The sequence below is a fragment of the Thermobia domestica genome, chromosome 14, assembly GCF_964235325.1.
Source record: "Thermobia domestica chromosome 14, izTheDome1.hap1.1, whole genome shotgun sequence".
Taxonomy (NCBI): Eukaryota; Metazoa; Arthropoda; class Insecta; order Zygentoma; family Lepismatidae; genus Thermobia; species Thermobia domestica.
The window spans coordinates 121,449,980-121,463,231 of record NC_137467.1 but is presented as its reverse complement, the minus strand read 5'-3'; the positions used below and the strand labels follow the sequence as shown (position 1 = coordinate 121,463,231).

The 13,252-nt window shown below is 34.7% G+C and overlaps 1 protein-coding gene across 1 annotated transcript in view; it reads left to right on the top strand.

Annotated features, from left to right (window-relative positions):
* The window catches only part of LOC145670306 (protein kibra-like), a 118,753-nt gene that overhangs the window by 82,525 nt on the left and 22,976 nt on the right, over positions 1–13,252 (top strand). Inside the window, exons 5-10 of the mRNA XM_081738780.1 lie at positions 1,230–1,389; positions 2,804–3,059; positions 4,000–4,148; positions 5,939–6,103; positions 6,943–8,013; positions 11,248–11,334. Coding sequence (XP_081594906.1) covers positions 1,230–1,389; positions 2,804–3,059; positions 4,000–4,148; positions 5,939–6,103; positions 6,943–8,013; positions 11,248–11,334 — 1,888 coding nt within the window. The remainder of the gene's footprint in view (positions 1–1,229; positions 1,390–2,803; positions 3,060–3,999; positions 4,149–5,938; positions 6,104–6,942; positions 8,014–11,247; positions 11,335–13,252) is intronic.

Below are 13,252 nucleotides of genomic sequence, written 5' to 3'. Positions count from 1 at the left end.
CTATTGGAGATAATACAACTTGACTCATAAGAACTTGTGTCAACAAATCTAAAGATGAACAAATATTGTCCAATTTCTTATCTTGAAAGAAATAATATATAACCAAAGGAATGTGCTTGCATAATACAAGTGATAAGTTATTTTTTGTCGGTTTGGATTAACAAGTTTCTAAAGCTGTTTTGTGAATTTTAATAAATAGTGGATTACCTATTGACTCTCAACTGATATGGTCTGAATGAGATCGCTACTATGCATACGAGCTACATTCTATCATGGTGGAATTTGAATTTTTCCAGGCAAAGAGATCAGCTTCTCGATAACCGTTTTTGGTCCTCTTACACTGTTAGGTTGATTGTCAGTTGAGCTTTATTATGAGAATTATAAGAATGATACTTATTCTGTGACAGAATATATACTACTATATATATAAACATTAGGACCAATCGAACCGTATGTTGGGTGTGATGTAAATCCACTACACCAGTTGAAGATTTAATCTGCTTATAAAACAGTAGGCGATATAAATTCTAATTGGAATAACATAAGTGACGGAAAAGACCAATATCCAAGCTAGCATTGAGAATATGAAAAACATTCTTCGGTAGACTCGTCTCTCAATGTGTGGGGCCGCGGTGGCTCAGTGATAGAGCGTTCACCTCTGGTGCTTGGGGTCCCTGGTTCGATCCCAGCTTGCGCTAAGTGAACTTTGTGGTGGACAAACTCCGTGTGCGTGGGTTTCCTTGGGGTTCTCCCGTTTCCTCCCACTTTATTCATTCCACCATTTCATTCATTTCTCATCATTACCGTCTCCTTGAGCCTAGCCGGCATAACCGTGGAACGTAAAACTCAAAAGATTTCATTTAACCTCTCAATGTTTCTGAGCCAAGATAAACCAGGATATATAAGTAGTGGCAATAGGCAGGTGTGCATTTTTAGCAGTTTACAACACTATTTATACCTGCTATGAGAACATTTTATTTTTTAAATATAGAACAGAATGTTTGCGTAGAAATTCATAAACAATTGCGTATGGCGTAAATTGGTTGTTTCCAGTACTATTATCCTGATCAGTTGATTAGCCTTTCAATATTGCTGGTATTTCCTATCTTGTGATAGCAAATAAAACCGATTGTCAACAAACTCAGTCTAGACCAATTAGATAGTTTTTAGTTATTGTATTAGAACTCTTTCCTTTTTACTATATATATGTTTTGTTTTATTTCTTTTAGTGTGCTCCAGTACAAGCAGCATTAGTACAAAGTATGATCCTGACCTTTTAAAAGCCGATGTTGCGTTGGCGAGGAATAGAGTATCACGATTGAAGCGAGAGTTAGAACAAATTAGGGCAGAAATGACGTACACACAGAAGGGTGTGGAAACATTATCTTTGTAAGTTGCGTTTACAAGTGTAGTATCCATTCTTTATTAGTTTCTGTTTAAAACATAGAATTAATTTATACATTTTTTCTCACATACAGATAACTTCGATGAGAATGCTTCCCAGTTATAAGGAATGTTGTATTCTTCTGAATGTGACTCTCGCACTTACCACATTACAATTCTGGTGTATTTTTATCTTATTTAAAATACAAATTCTGGTTAGAAATAACGCTATATTAAGTACTATTATGTCATGTTGTGTAAGCGTAAAATCAGCTGGCTTGATTAATTGTAATGTAACCCACTTGAAGAGCAATCTTATTAATAATTTTTGAGGTGCTTATTTTTGCTCCTCCAAATTCGTATAGATCCACTAAGAAGTACATTAAACGTCGAATTTTCGCTGATAGCTGTTGTATGGAAACTAAGTGTTTACACTCATAAATAAAAACATCTAACTTCTCCTCTGATATCTGTCAGCGAGAATTCAACGTTTAACATTATTTTTGTAAAATATCTATAAGAATTTGAGGGTGTAAATGTGAGTACATTTGAGTTATTGACTATTTAGTTTTTTGTTATAGTTGTTGTTCATTCTGCTACTTGAAATATACACGTGTAATCCATCTGTATCTCCAGAATTAGTACTATTATTCTTTTTGAAATGGATAGCTCTGGATAGACTCATCCTGCATTACGTGAAATTCAGATATTCAAAGCAGCTGTAAAACTGTTTAAAGATTGTTCCAGTATCACAGTAGTACTAGTTGTCAGAAGAGTGTGGAAGGAGTGATAGATACGATACGTGGGTTTCACTGTGTGTAATCATGTGAAAGAGTGTCTCTCAATCGGGCAATGCGAAAATAAAATACTATATTTTCTTGACTCCGACACGTACTGGAGATGTAATTAGCATCACATGTCGGCCGTCTTTGTTCCCCGGGCTGTCCTAAGTACTTACTGTACAAAGGTTAGGTGAACTCTGGAACCGCTTTAGAACGAGAGAGAAATTGGAAACAGATACACAGAAATCGCCAAACCAAACTACAAATAATACATGTAATAAGTTTACAGCGTTACAGTACATTATACATATTTTTTCTAATATTATTTTGTGCTGTGTTTGATTTTTCGTTTGAAGTATAGTAATTCATGAAATTCTTGTAATTTCTTGCCGAAGTTGTGGTGCCTTTCGTAGACCAGTAACAAAACTTATATGTCATATCACTTGATTTATCTAAATACCAATAAATAATGAGTCAAAATATATTGGGTAAACTTAAGATTTGTTTTCATTTTCTGTGTTAAAATGACAAATATAACGTCGCATTTATTATTTATTGACACTAAGCCGTTTTAAATTGAAAGAACTAAGTTAAACAAGTATGTGGAGTATAGTATTGATTTAAACAATTGTTTTCAGAGTTGAACAGAAACTTACAAACCAAGGTGGATGCTACAACATAACAGAGGCCCAGGCAATAATGAATGAATTACGAAATATTCAGAAATCTCTGTCTTCTGGTGAGAAGGAAAAGGCCGAATTAATGCAGTCTCTTGCCAAATTGAAGGATGATTTAACCCGATTGCAGTTAGCAGAGAGTTCTCCTGATGTATCTACTCTTAGCATACCACAAGAAAAATTGAGCACTGCTTCTCAAACAGATCTTTCTGGGGAGGTAAGATGATTTTCTGTTCTTAGCTTAATGTAAACTGTATATTAATTCTGTATTAGATAAAAAATTCTTACATAGGCAAGCCTAGACTACACTGACGAGTATTTGAATTTGTGTTGAGAGCTGTTTTCTCTTAAAAATTATTTTATATATATATGAGACTAACTGAATGTCCCTGTATTAAAGTATGGTTCTTTGCGTCGCGTCTTGTCTCTTAATATCGAATCAAAAATTGCTTTTGTTTACCAGCCATCACTTACTGTTGCAATACCCTGCCTCTCTACTGCTACATCAATGACTTCTATTTTTTCTATATTTGTCATTTCTGATTCACATTTGCTGATTGTTTCTAGCATACTGTTGTGTACATTGTAAATTCTGATCTGGTTAGTAACCTATCCCAGCACAAGTTCCAGATGCAACAAGCCTTAGGGAACCAGGGCTACCATCCAGCTTGTGACACTCATACCTTTGAGGTGATATTTGGTCGGTAATGCTGACTTTCTACATTAAAGTTCCTTTCTCTCAAGTAGCTTCACAAACACTTAGTGGATCTCACAATTCCAACACTATCTGGTGAATATGAGCGGTCACCCCATCTGATCAAACTATGACTTAAATTCACATTGCTTGATTTCGCTGTGCGACTAAGTTTTTGACTTCGTTAGTATTCACATATCCGATGATACGTTTTAATGTGAAGCTGTTCTTCTGAATTTAATTCAATCTATCTTAATATATCTGTTAATTTCTTCTTTATAAGTTACCATCTGTACGTTATAAGTGGTAATCCATAGAAGGAAAGCTCTTGTGGAGAAGTAAAAAGTTTTCTTTAATATCCTATTTTATCTGTTTATACTAATCAATTATGTTTTATATTAAACGATTTATAGGTGTAAGTATTTATTTTCACGCGTACTTACATTCATATTTTCCATTTCAGTTAGTGCCAATAGGAACACGCCTAGCAGAAATGGCTCGAATGAGGTTGCAATATGACGAGGCACGGAAGAGAATTCAACAAGTACAGCAACAGCTGGCGGATTTGGAAGAGAAAGTTACACCTGGTCAAGCAGAATCTGATAAAGACAGGTGAGCTTGAAAGTACTTCGAGCTTAAGAAGTCTGTAATAATACTATGGTACACAAGTGATTAAGGATCCTACTTGTTCGTCAAGAAAACGGAACAAAGAATATATATAAAAGCCTTTAAAATGTTTCAAACATATTCAAATATTTTGAACATGTTTTAAAATTATAACCACGAAAAACGTTTTATACGTGTGGAATAACATACTAGTAAAGACTTGTCATTTTTAAACACATTTTTCGAACATTTAGTTATGTGGGGGTACTATACTGTCTTGGAGAGAAAACATTTCTGTTCACAGTTTTTATTGTTGTCTTGATTTTATTGTTATTTATTTATTTATTTAGTTAGTTATTTTTGCAAGTCTACAAATAAAGATTACTAGAAAATCTCAGCTGATTTTTTTGAACATAATTATGTAAAAGTGAAAATATAAAATACAGTAACATTTGCATTTTGTAATTAGCTCGCCCTGTGTATTTACATCGGGAAAATAAATTGCGTAAGAAACGATTAAATAATGTGGAGAAAAGAGAATTTCATAGTGTAGCAACGGTAGGTCGTCAATAGAGAAAGGACAGATTGTAGGAGAAAAATTTTGGAGTGAACTGAAATGTACAATTCAGTTGTTTACTATTAAGATATGTGGTTTAATAGAAGAGTAATGTCCATAAATAAATTCAGTCTGTGAGATGGTATTTAGTCAGTTAAAAAAAGGACGCTCCGAACCTAATAATTAATTCTAATTTATAGAACAGTATTTCGTAATTCTAGTAATCTGTACTTTCTAAAAACTATTATATATCATTTTTACATTATTAAATTATGAGTAAAAAGTAAAATAATAATAAATACGTTGAGATATTCATTTCAATGAACTATTTTCTATAAAAGTTAAAGTGTGTTTACCTGAGGGATGCATTGTTACATTTGAAAAAAGGAATTGGTAAATTTCGTTTACTTTATTCCTGATGCTGATGAGTATGTTACTACTCTGGTATTATTTCTTGAACTGGTTCTACATCATACTTAGTTTTTCTTCTGTTGTGCAGAAAAATTATATCTGAAACATTTAAAGTAAAAATTAATACAATATAAGCCTGTCTGCTTCTGAAAATGGAACAGGGTATCTATCGGTCACGAAAGTCACGGAAGAATCACAAAATCAGAAAATGGTCATGAAAGTCACGAAATTTAGCTTTTGGGTCACGATTTCTTTCTTAACTGTTCAAATGTAAGTACAGATTGGAAAATTTTGTTCTATATAACGTCAAATTTCACCACCAAAAATGTCTATGATCGGCTTTAGACGCTACCAAATCGCAAGAAAAGTACGTTTTAATCGCATGGATGAAAATTCGGCCTAATTCGCACCCAAATTCGCTCTTGAAAATATTAGGAAATTTTATGAAAAGTCACGAAATTTCATTTGGGAATTTTAGTAGACATGCTGTGGGATAACCTAACTATTAAACACTATATATACACTGAATATAAGGCGGCTGCCATCTTTGTGTATTATTTTGATTAAACAAAGATGAGAGCAGCCTTATATTCTGTGTATAATGTTTAATAGTTAAGTTATCCCATTTTTAGGAGACAGGCTAAAACATCCTTTTCTTGCACTATAGAAAACGAAAATTAAATGTGAAATAAAAGCAGGTGAAGAAATAGTACCAACCAGAATAATATACTCCTCAATGTTGATGAGAAAAAGTCAACGAAATATCGATTTTATATATATACTTATTATTAAAACGCGCTTCTGAATTACCTGTTTTTCTTCCGTATAGGTTGCTTCTGTTTCAAGAGAAAGAGCAGCTGCTGCGTGAACTAAGAAGTATAACTCCGAGGTCGCGCACTCAACAGGAGATGCAGGATATTAAAGCAGAAATTAGAAGATTAGAACAAGATCTGAACAAGGCAATGGAATTGTCGAATCGAGCAATAACTGATAGGTACGTCATCGAATTAATTGTGTTTACTATTACAGTTTTTGTGCTATATTTGGTGTACGTTTTCCATGTAAAGCATATTATTTTTTATTTTTAAATTAGTGTTATTTGGTTATTCTTAATTAAGTAAAATAAAAAGTTGAACGACCGATTAACATTTTGTTCTATACGTCTAACTCTTTTAGGATATGATTTGCTAATGTTTACACAAAGATTTACTGTTTGTTTATTGATTTCATTTTTAAGTTAGTGTGATAATTTATAAATTGTATGCAAATATGATAATGTATAAATTGCATGCAAATTCTCATTGATTAAATTGTTTTCTAAGTAAATGTGAAACACTAGTATTTTCCATGAAGGTTCAATACGATATTTAAAGGATGCAACGAGACACAAGTTCGGAAATGTAGATAGATGTAATTTCATTGAAGGGATAAAATCTAATCAAGTGTGTAATAACAGTTGAAAGTAGACTTTACTAAATTGTAGTAAGAATCCGAACGTATGTGTGAAAATAGTGAAGAACATTGTGTCAGATACAAAATAAAATATTCATACTTTTATGTAGTTCTTTTATTAACGAGAAAGAGATGAAATTAGTTTTATTAATAAAGTAACTAATAGACTAATTAGTAAAATAAATTTCTGTGTTAATAACTAATTGTAAGTAAACAGCTTATCATTTACATTCTTGTACAGATAAGTAAGAGCGACCAGATTTATAATTATTTCCCTAAAATGTATATATTCGTACATAAATGTATTTGTCTTTCTCGAATGTGTTCTCGGAAAGCTTGAATTGATGCAGCTTCTTAACCTGTTTCGTTTTGTAATTGCAGATTGCGATTGCATGAAGAAAAGCAATACTTGCTTCAACAGTTGAAAGATGCTTTGCATTCCATGACGTTACTTGAGTCTCAGCTGAAGACTTTGTCCGCAAGCACGTTGAGTATGAGCAGCAGCTCCAGCCTCGGCTCCCTCAGCACAAGCAGCAAGGCCAGCAGTAAAGGATCCTTAAGCAGCAGCCTTAGTTTCACCGACATCTACGGAATGCCACAATGTACAAACCCTGAACAGATCAATATGGTGGATTTACATAAACGGGTAGAAAGACTGCTACAGGGTTCCAGTGGGATTCCTAATCCAGACTATGTGCAGACGAGCAATGTGAATGAAGAAAGTGTAGATATCTTGGGAGTTTCACAAATGCCTGGTATGACTCATTTAAACCCAACACCCCAGTCGCAGCCATCGTTATCACCGCGGAGTTCTCTGTCCTCCGTTTCCCCACCAGTGTCTCCTTACGACTTAGGACCACCGCCCACCTATGAGCAGATGTACTTGACTACAGCCGAAAAGAAGCGTCGAATGACTGCGGCTTTGATGTCACAGTTAGAAAGGACACGACTAGAAGATAGACTTACAGAATTAAGGCTGAATCAGCAGCTCACAGGACAAGTGCAAACTAGCGAAAGTGTTACTTGTTTGACTAGTGTAGCAGTGACTGCTTGTGCAAGTGTAACAGTGTCATCAACTAAGGAAGCTACAAACTATTCTTTGGCAGCTACGCAACATAATCCACGTCCAATCCCACCTAATATCCCCATAGTAGACTTAGTAGAACTAAATAATATGTCGCAAGGGTCAGGACTAGGAAGACCACGATGTGCTTATGATTCTGGTAGTGATGTGACTAGCAACCCTCCTCTTTCTCCTATCTCCGAAACTGTGCCAGACGATTTGAAAGTGTCGGGATCATCGGGGACAAATACTCGTTCAGTGTCGGCAGCTGTGAGTGATGAATCAGTTGCAGGTGATAGTGGTGTGTTTGAAGCGTCTAACAAAAAATCGGACAATCCAACGCTGAATGAGATGAACCTAGAAACCGCTCAAGTTCAAATTAAGTTAAGGTGAGTTGTACTAAGTATGTAATTTGATCAGAAAGTGTGCAAATGAATTATATGTGGCAACAGTTAAAAAAAATAAACAAACAAACATACCCATATTTGACTAAACATAAAGTCAATCTGGAAGGTCTGAAGGAAATTTGTATATACTGACATAATTATTTATTATGGCAAATGAGCTAAAATTTAGAACGTAGTTCACATGAAGATTTTTTTTAATCTGAAAAAAAAAAAAAAAAAAAAAAGATCTGTATGAAAATTAAACTAAGTGGAGTAGTAATAATGTTTACATGTTATCTCGTGTATGTGGAACATCCCATAGCGCCCTTTCTCCTGATTTATATTTAAGTGAGATTTATTTGTTTTTAATGTTCCCGGTTGGTTGTGCACAGCAATAACATCCTTGATTTAATATGTAGTTATTAGGCACCCAGAAAAGTTATGTCGGGTTTTGACTGTAAGTGGTAACATGAAGGGTGATACACCTTGGAACTCAGAAATAATTCTCGTCAAAAAGAATAACGTAGCACCAACGTTTTGGACAGGCTATGGATCCCACGGTGGTAGAAACTCAGAGCAACAGGAATGAAAGAAGTCATACAATTCATGGGTTACCTTGTCAAGTGTTTGAAACAGTCATTCCCACAAATGGTTGTGTAATGAATGCCAGTTTGATGGTACAATGTCTAGGGAATATAATATTCGTTAGTTTTCAACCAAGTCATGTAATAATGTCGGGTGACCTATGCACATATACGTGGCTCGCGTTTTGAAGCACTGTGGCTATTCGATTCACAAGTACTGGAGTGGGTTTCAAACCTTCATGCATAGGTTTTAGTTACTGCCACTACACAGTTGCATTGATCATGAGGTCACGTGACAGCAGTTTGCAATGGACGATACTCCATGTAGTCCAACGAACACAGAACAAGGCACTTTTGGTGACTACAGTAGTGGTTTTGATTGTTTGGGAATGGGTTCATACGGTGCTAGGCAATGACAACGGCGCTGTGGAGTATCTTAAAGAACCTTCTTGTCGCAAGAACTCTGTCGAGAAATGACGTTTTCTTCCCTGACTGGGAAGAAAAAATGTCGCGATCTGAGCCTCGATTCTCATGTGAGATCTATTGTTCCACTTTATATACCGTTTTGTAACTTGGTAGAGGTATTGGCGAATGATTTCTGCATTACAATGGTTTCTCATACATTCGATCCCCATCGACTGCAATTGCCACCTTAAATACTTAGTTGTCGATTTCGTAACGGTGTGTGCTGGCCAGATTCATTGTCGTTCTTCTATTTAAATCTCAGTTGTATTGTCCTTTTATTTATCACAGCAACAGATATGCCTGGTGTATATTTTTCTTCCCGTTTCATTATCATTTGTTCCCAGTAAAGCATACAGGTCCATAGAACAAATTATTTAAGGTTCTTGTGTTTGACCTGCTCTCACTGAGTCCTGTTTAACTATAGCGACCACAACCAGCAGACTACAAGAGAAAACACATACACATTATTGTTAAGAAAGGCTCGAAGCGGAAGATACAGGAAGCATTGAAATCCAACAGAATATTTTAGGATACCTAATAAATCACATTGAATTGAATGGTAATGTCAATGGTTAGATTTGATTTATAATACAATAAGTACTCATCCAATAGTGTCTGTGTTGCTAATTCCAGTGGCTATTTACTTTGCCACCTGCAAAATGACAGATTAGAAAGAAAAAAATTTCATCGTGATTACTGCAAGTAAGACAATTTTCAGCTTCATAAGATAAGAGCATTTCTTTTCATATAAGTTTTGTCTTCTGTAACATCTCAAATTTCCTAACTCGTGGTATGTAAGTAAGTACTCGATGAAGGTTTGGTAGAATACGTCTGCAACCAAAGTACTGAAACAGAACCAACTAAAGTGAGTTCTACTGTCTAAAAATCATTCTTTGCGAAACATACTATTCGATTGTGGTGTTCCATTTTTCCCAGTCGTTATAATTTATTGACAACTTAAAGGGAATTTGGATAATAGTCGTAATTTATAGTTTGCAAATAAAATTGAAGGCAAATACCATGTAAATGTGTGGTTTGAAATAATGAGATGTTCTTAAAGCAGTGTTTAAAATTCAGTTGTATGCTGTCCCGAGACGTAAAGTAGTATATTCGAAAAATACTAATGCAAGTATTTATAACAGCCAAAATTAAATGTCAATTAAAAGTGAGCAGGAAAGTTATTATACTGACGTCAGCAGTATATTAAATACTATGAATGGCTGTATGAACTATTCAGTTTTCCGTATAAGTTTACAGTGTTGTGTATTTTTCCTTACATTCAGTATCATTCTATGATAATCTGCAGTATTGGTTCAAAAAACTTGTATCTGCTTTCACTATCAGCTATGTATATAATCTTGATACTTTCTGGAATCCCCTATATCGTTGAACCATGATGTAATTAAGATGGTGTTCTTAAGAACTATTCTATGTGTATAGTTACTACGTTTGATTTTGTTTCGAATTTTGTTAAGAATTTATAGTACCTTCTAAGAGTCGTGAATAACTGTTTATTCATGCATTGCTTTGTACAATTGCTAGCACATATGTGTAGCAACCAGGTACTTTCTCCCTTGTGAAAACTTCTGTACGAATGGATAACGCCAGGGAGAAAAACTTTATTCTCTACAACTTAATGAAAATTGTTGTGCTCATGTCTGGAGTTACGACATAATAACATGTGAAGGGGGATATAAGCTGTGACTACGAAGTGAACACGTATTGTTGTCTATTCTAGGTGTGCAACGAATTGTTCATAGATAAGTAAAATCAACAATTGTATTTGTATCGTAGTTGGTCATTATTGATTTTTGTCCTTTGAGATTGTCTAGGACAAATAAAGTTGCTCGCAATAATTACATACGTATTGAAAAAATGGGGGAAAGCTCGTGACAGATGTGCAATTTTACACTGATTCGAATCACCCAATCCTACAAACAGTAAGCAGATGGTTCAATTCTGAACAGCTAGAATGGTAATGAGTACCCAGATTGATACAACTAACAGCCCTATATTAAGAAAAAGAGTGCTTACCTTGCTGCGTCGTTAGTGCTAAGATAATTACGGCAGAAACACACTTTTTCTTACTTTAACGGTTGCTTACTGATCTAATATTGCTGTAGTTGTAATGTTAAGATTTGGTTACGTTTCGAAGTATGCAAATAATTAATTCATTATATTCTTGTAGGTATTCACTCTGTGATGGTTTGCTACATGTTGGAATCGAGAGAGCACGGAACTTGGCTGCATTGTTTATTCCCGAGAATTGTAAAGTGTAAGTACAGTTAATAAAATTCCTAACTTGATTATTGTCATAACGTGAAATTTGTTTTGTTATATGAAAAAAATTAGAGATTTATAGAGTATTTTGTTGCATTTATCGACTATTTTCTTCATTTGCATACCTTGTATGTATTTATATTACATGGAATTGAAATGTATTCGTGCTACAATTTTGCCAAAACGAGTATTGTGACTGTGCTGAGATAGTTCACAATTGTATTCTTTTTTCGTAACGAATCTTTCTTAGATTCAAAATTCTGGCTAACTTTTTATACAGCGCTTTATTCCCCTGAGTTTATTCATCTTCACGTTCGTGGTAGATAATGACAGTGTGATTATTCTGTTGCATAAGTAGTTCTATGTACTTTACGTTTTATTTTATTGTTCCGTTTTTTTATCCGGAGCATTTTGGCTGAGTGATAAAGCGTTCACGTGTAGTGCTAAGTCTTCGTTGTTCTATCCTATACCATCGAGTTTGTGATGGACAGCACCGTGTTCATGATCTTCTGTTCCCTGTACGTTCTCACTAGTTCCGTCATAATAATTCTTCATTAACCATTCATCTTCTTTATCCGAAAGGGCATAAGCGTGGGCCATAAAACTGAGATTTCATTAAATTTCATTTTATCCTTAAAGTCATAATTGTAGGACGTTAAATTAATTTCTTTTAATTTCCGTGTTTTTGTCTTCAATAGAAATCTGTTCCATAAATATTATTTTAAATGATTATTTCGTGTTCATTCAATGTTGGTACGCGTATGTATGGGATCGTCTTACAGAAAACGAAAAATAAACTTGTGTTATTACATTGTAAACAGTCCATGGCTATACGCATAAACATTCTCGTTTATGCTATTGAGCTTTTTAGAGTTACGACAGTTGTTATTCAATGTTATTCATTTGAAGCAGTAGTAGTAAATTTGACGAATTCTGATTGAAACAATAATAGGTAAGAACAAAGATGAGCGTACAAAATAACAGCAATAAAAAGTACTTATGCAATAGCATTCTGTACAACTAAATATCCATCTTTTTGCTACCGAGGTAATCTTTGTATCTTCAGGTGCGAATTTAGTAGTACATAAATCAACCAATCAATGCATATCATTGAATTTGCGCCTAAAGAGAAGTTGGTATGATTCCATTAATCAATATAATATATTATGCTACCGTGGGGTGTTCTGTAATTCAGACACTGTAGATACTCTCTCACCTAGAAACGATATTCAAATTCAACGGATATTCGTCGAAACATATCAAGATAGCCATTTGAAAATACAGTAACAGAAATTGCGCCACAAAAGAAAGGCAATTCGACAGATAAGGAAAATATTGCAGAAGAAAAATATTGCAGTTATTCCATATATGGGAAAAACTTCCAATCAACTAGCAAGACTACTGGAGAAATTCAACATCAAGACGGCACACTGACCCTCCCCACACCGAAGATCAAGAGTTTACTACCAACCCCAAAAGACCCCTTGGGGTTAAAGACGCCGGGCATCTATAGGATCACATGTAAATGTAACGCCACTTGCATAGGCGAAACAGGAAGGAATATTGAGGACTGATTGAAAGAACACCGGCGACATACCAAACTGAAACAACCGGAAAAATCTGCAATAGCCGAACACTGCATACAACACAATCATACGGCTATGTGAGACCAAATTGAAGTTCTAAAGAAAAGCAAACAGTTCAGGGACAGGAAATACATGAAGCTCTCTTCATTCGTACACACAAGCTCTCCATCAACAGAGACGAAGGTTATTATCTACCTGATATTTGGCGTCTGCTTTTCAGTACGAAAAGAACTAACAACCAATTAGAGTACGGTTTCCACCGGCAACATCAGAGCACGCTATTGGCCAATAACAACAACCAATAGAAACACAGCAATTCCTTAAGAC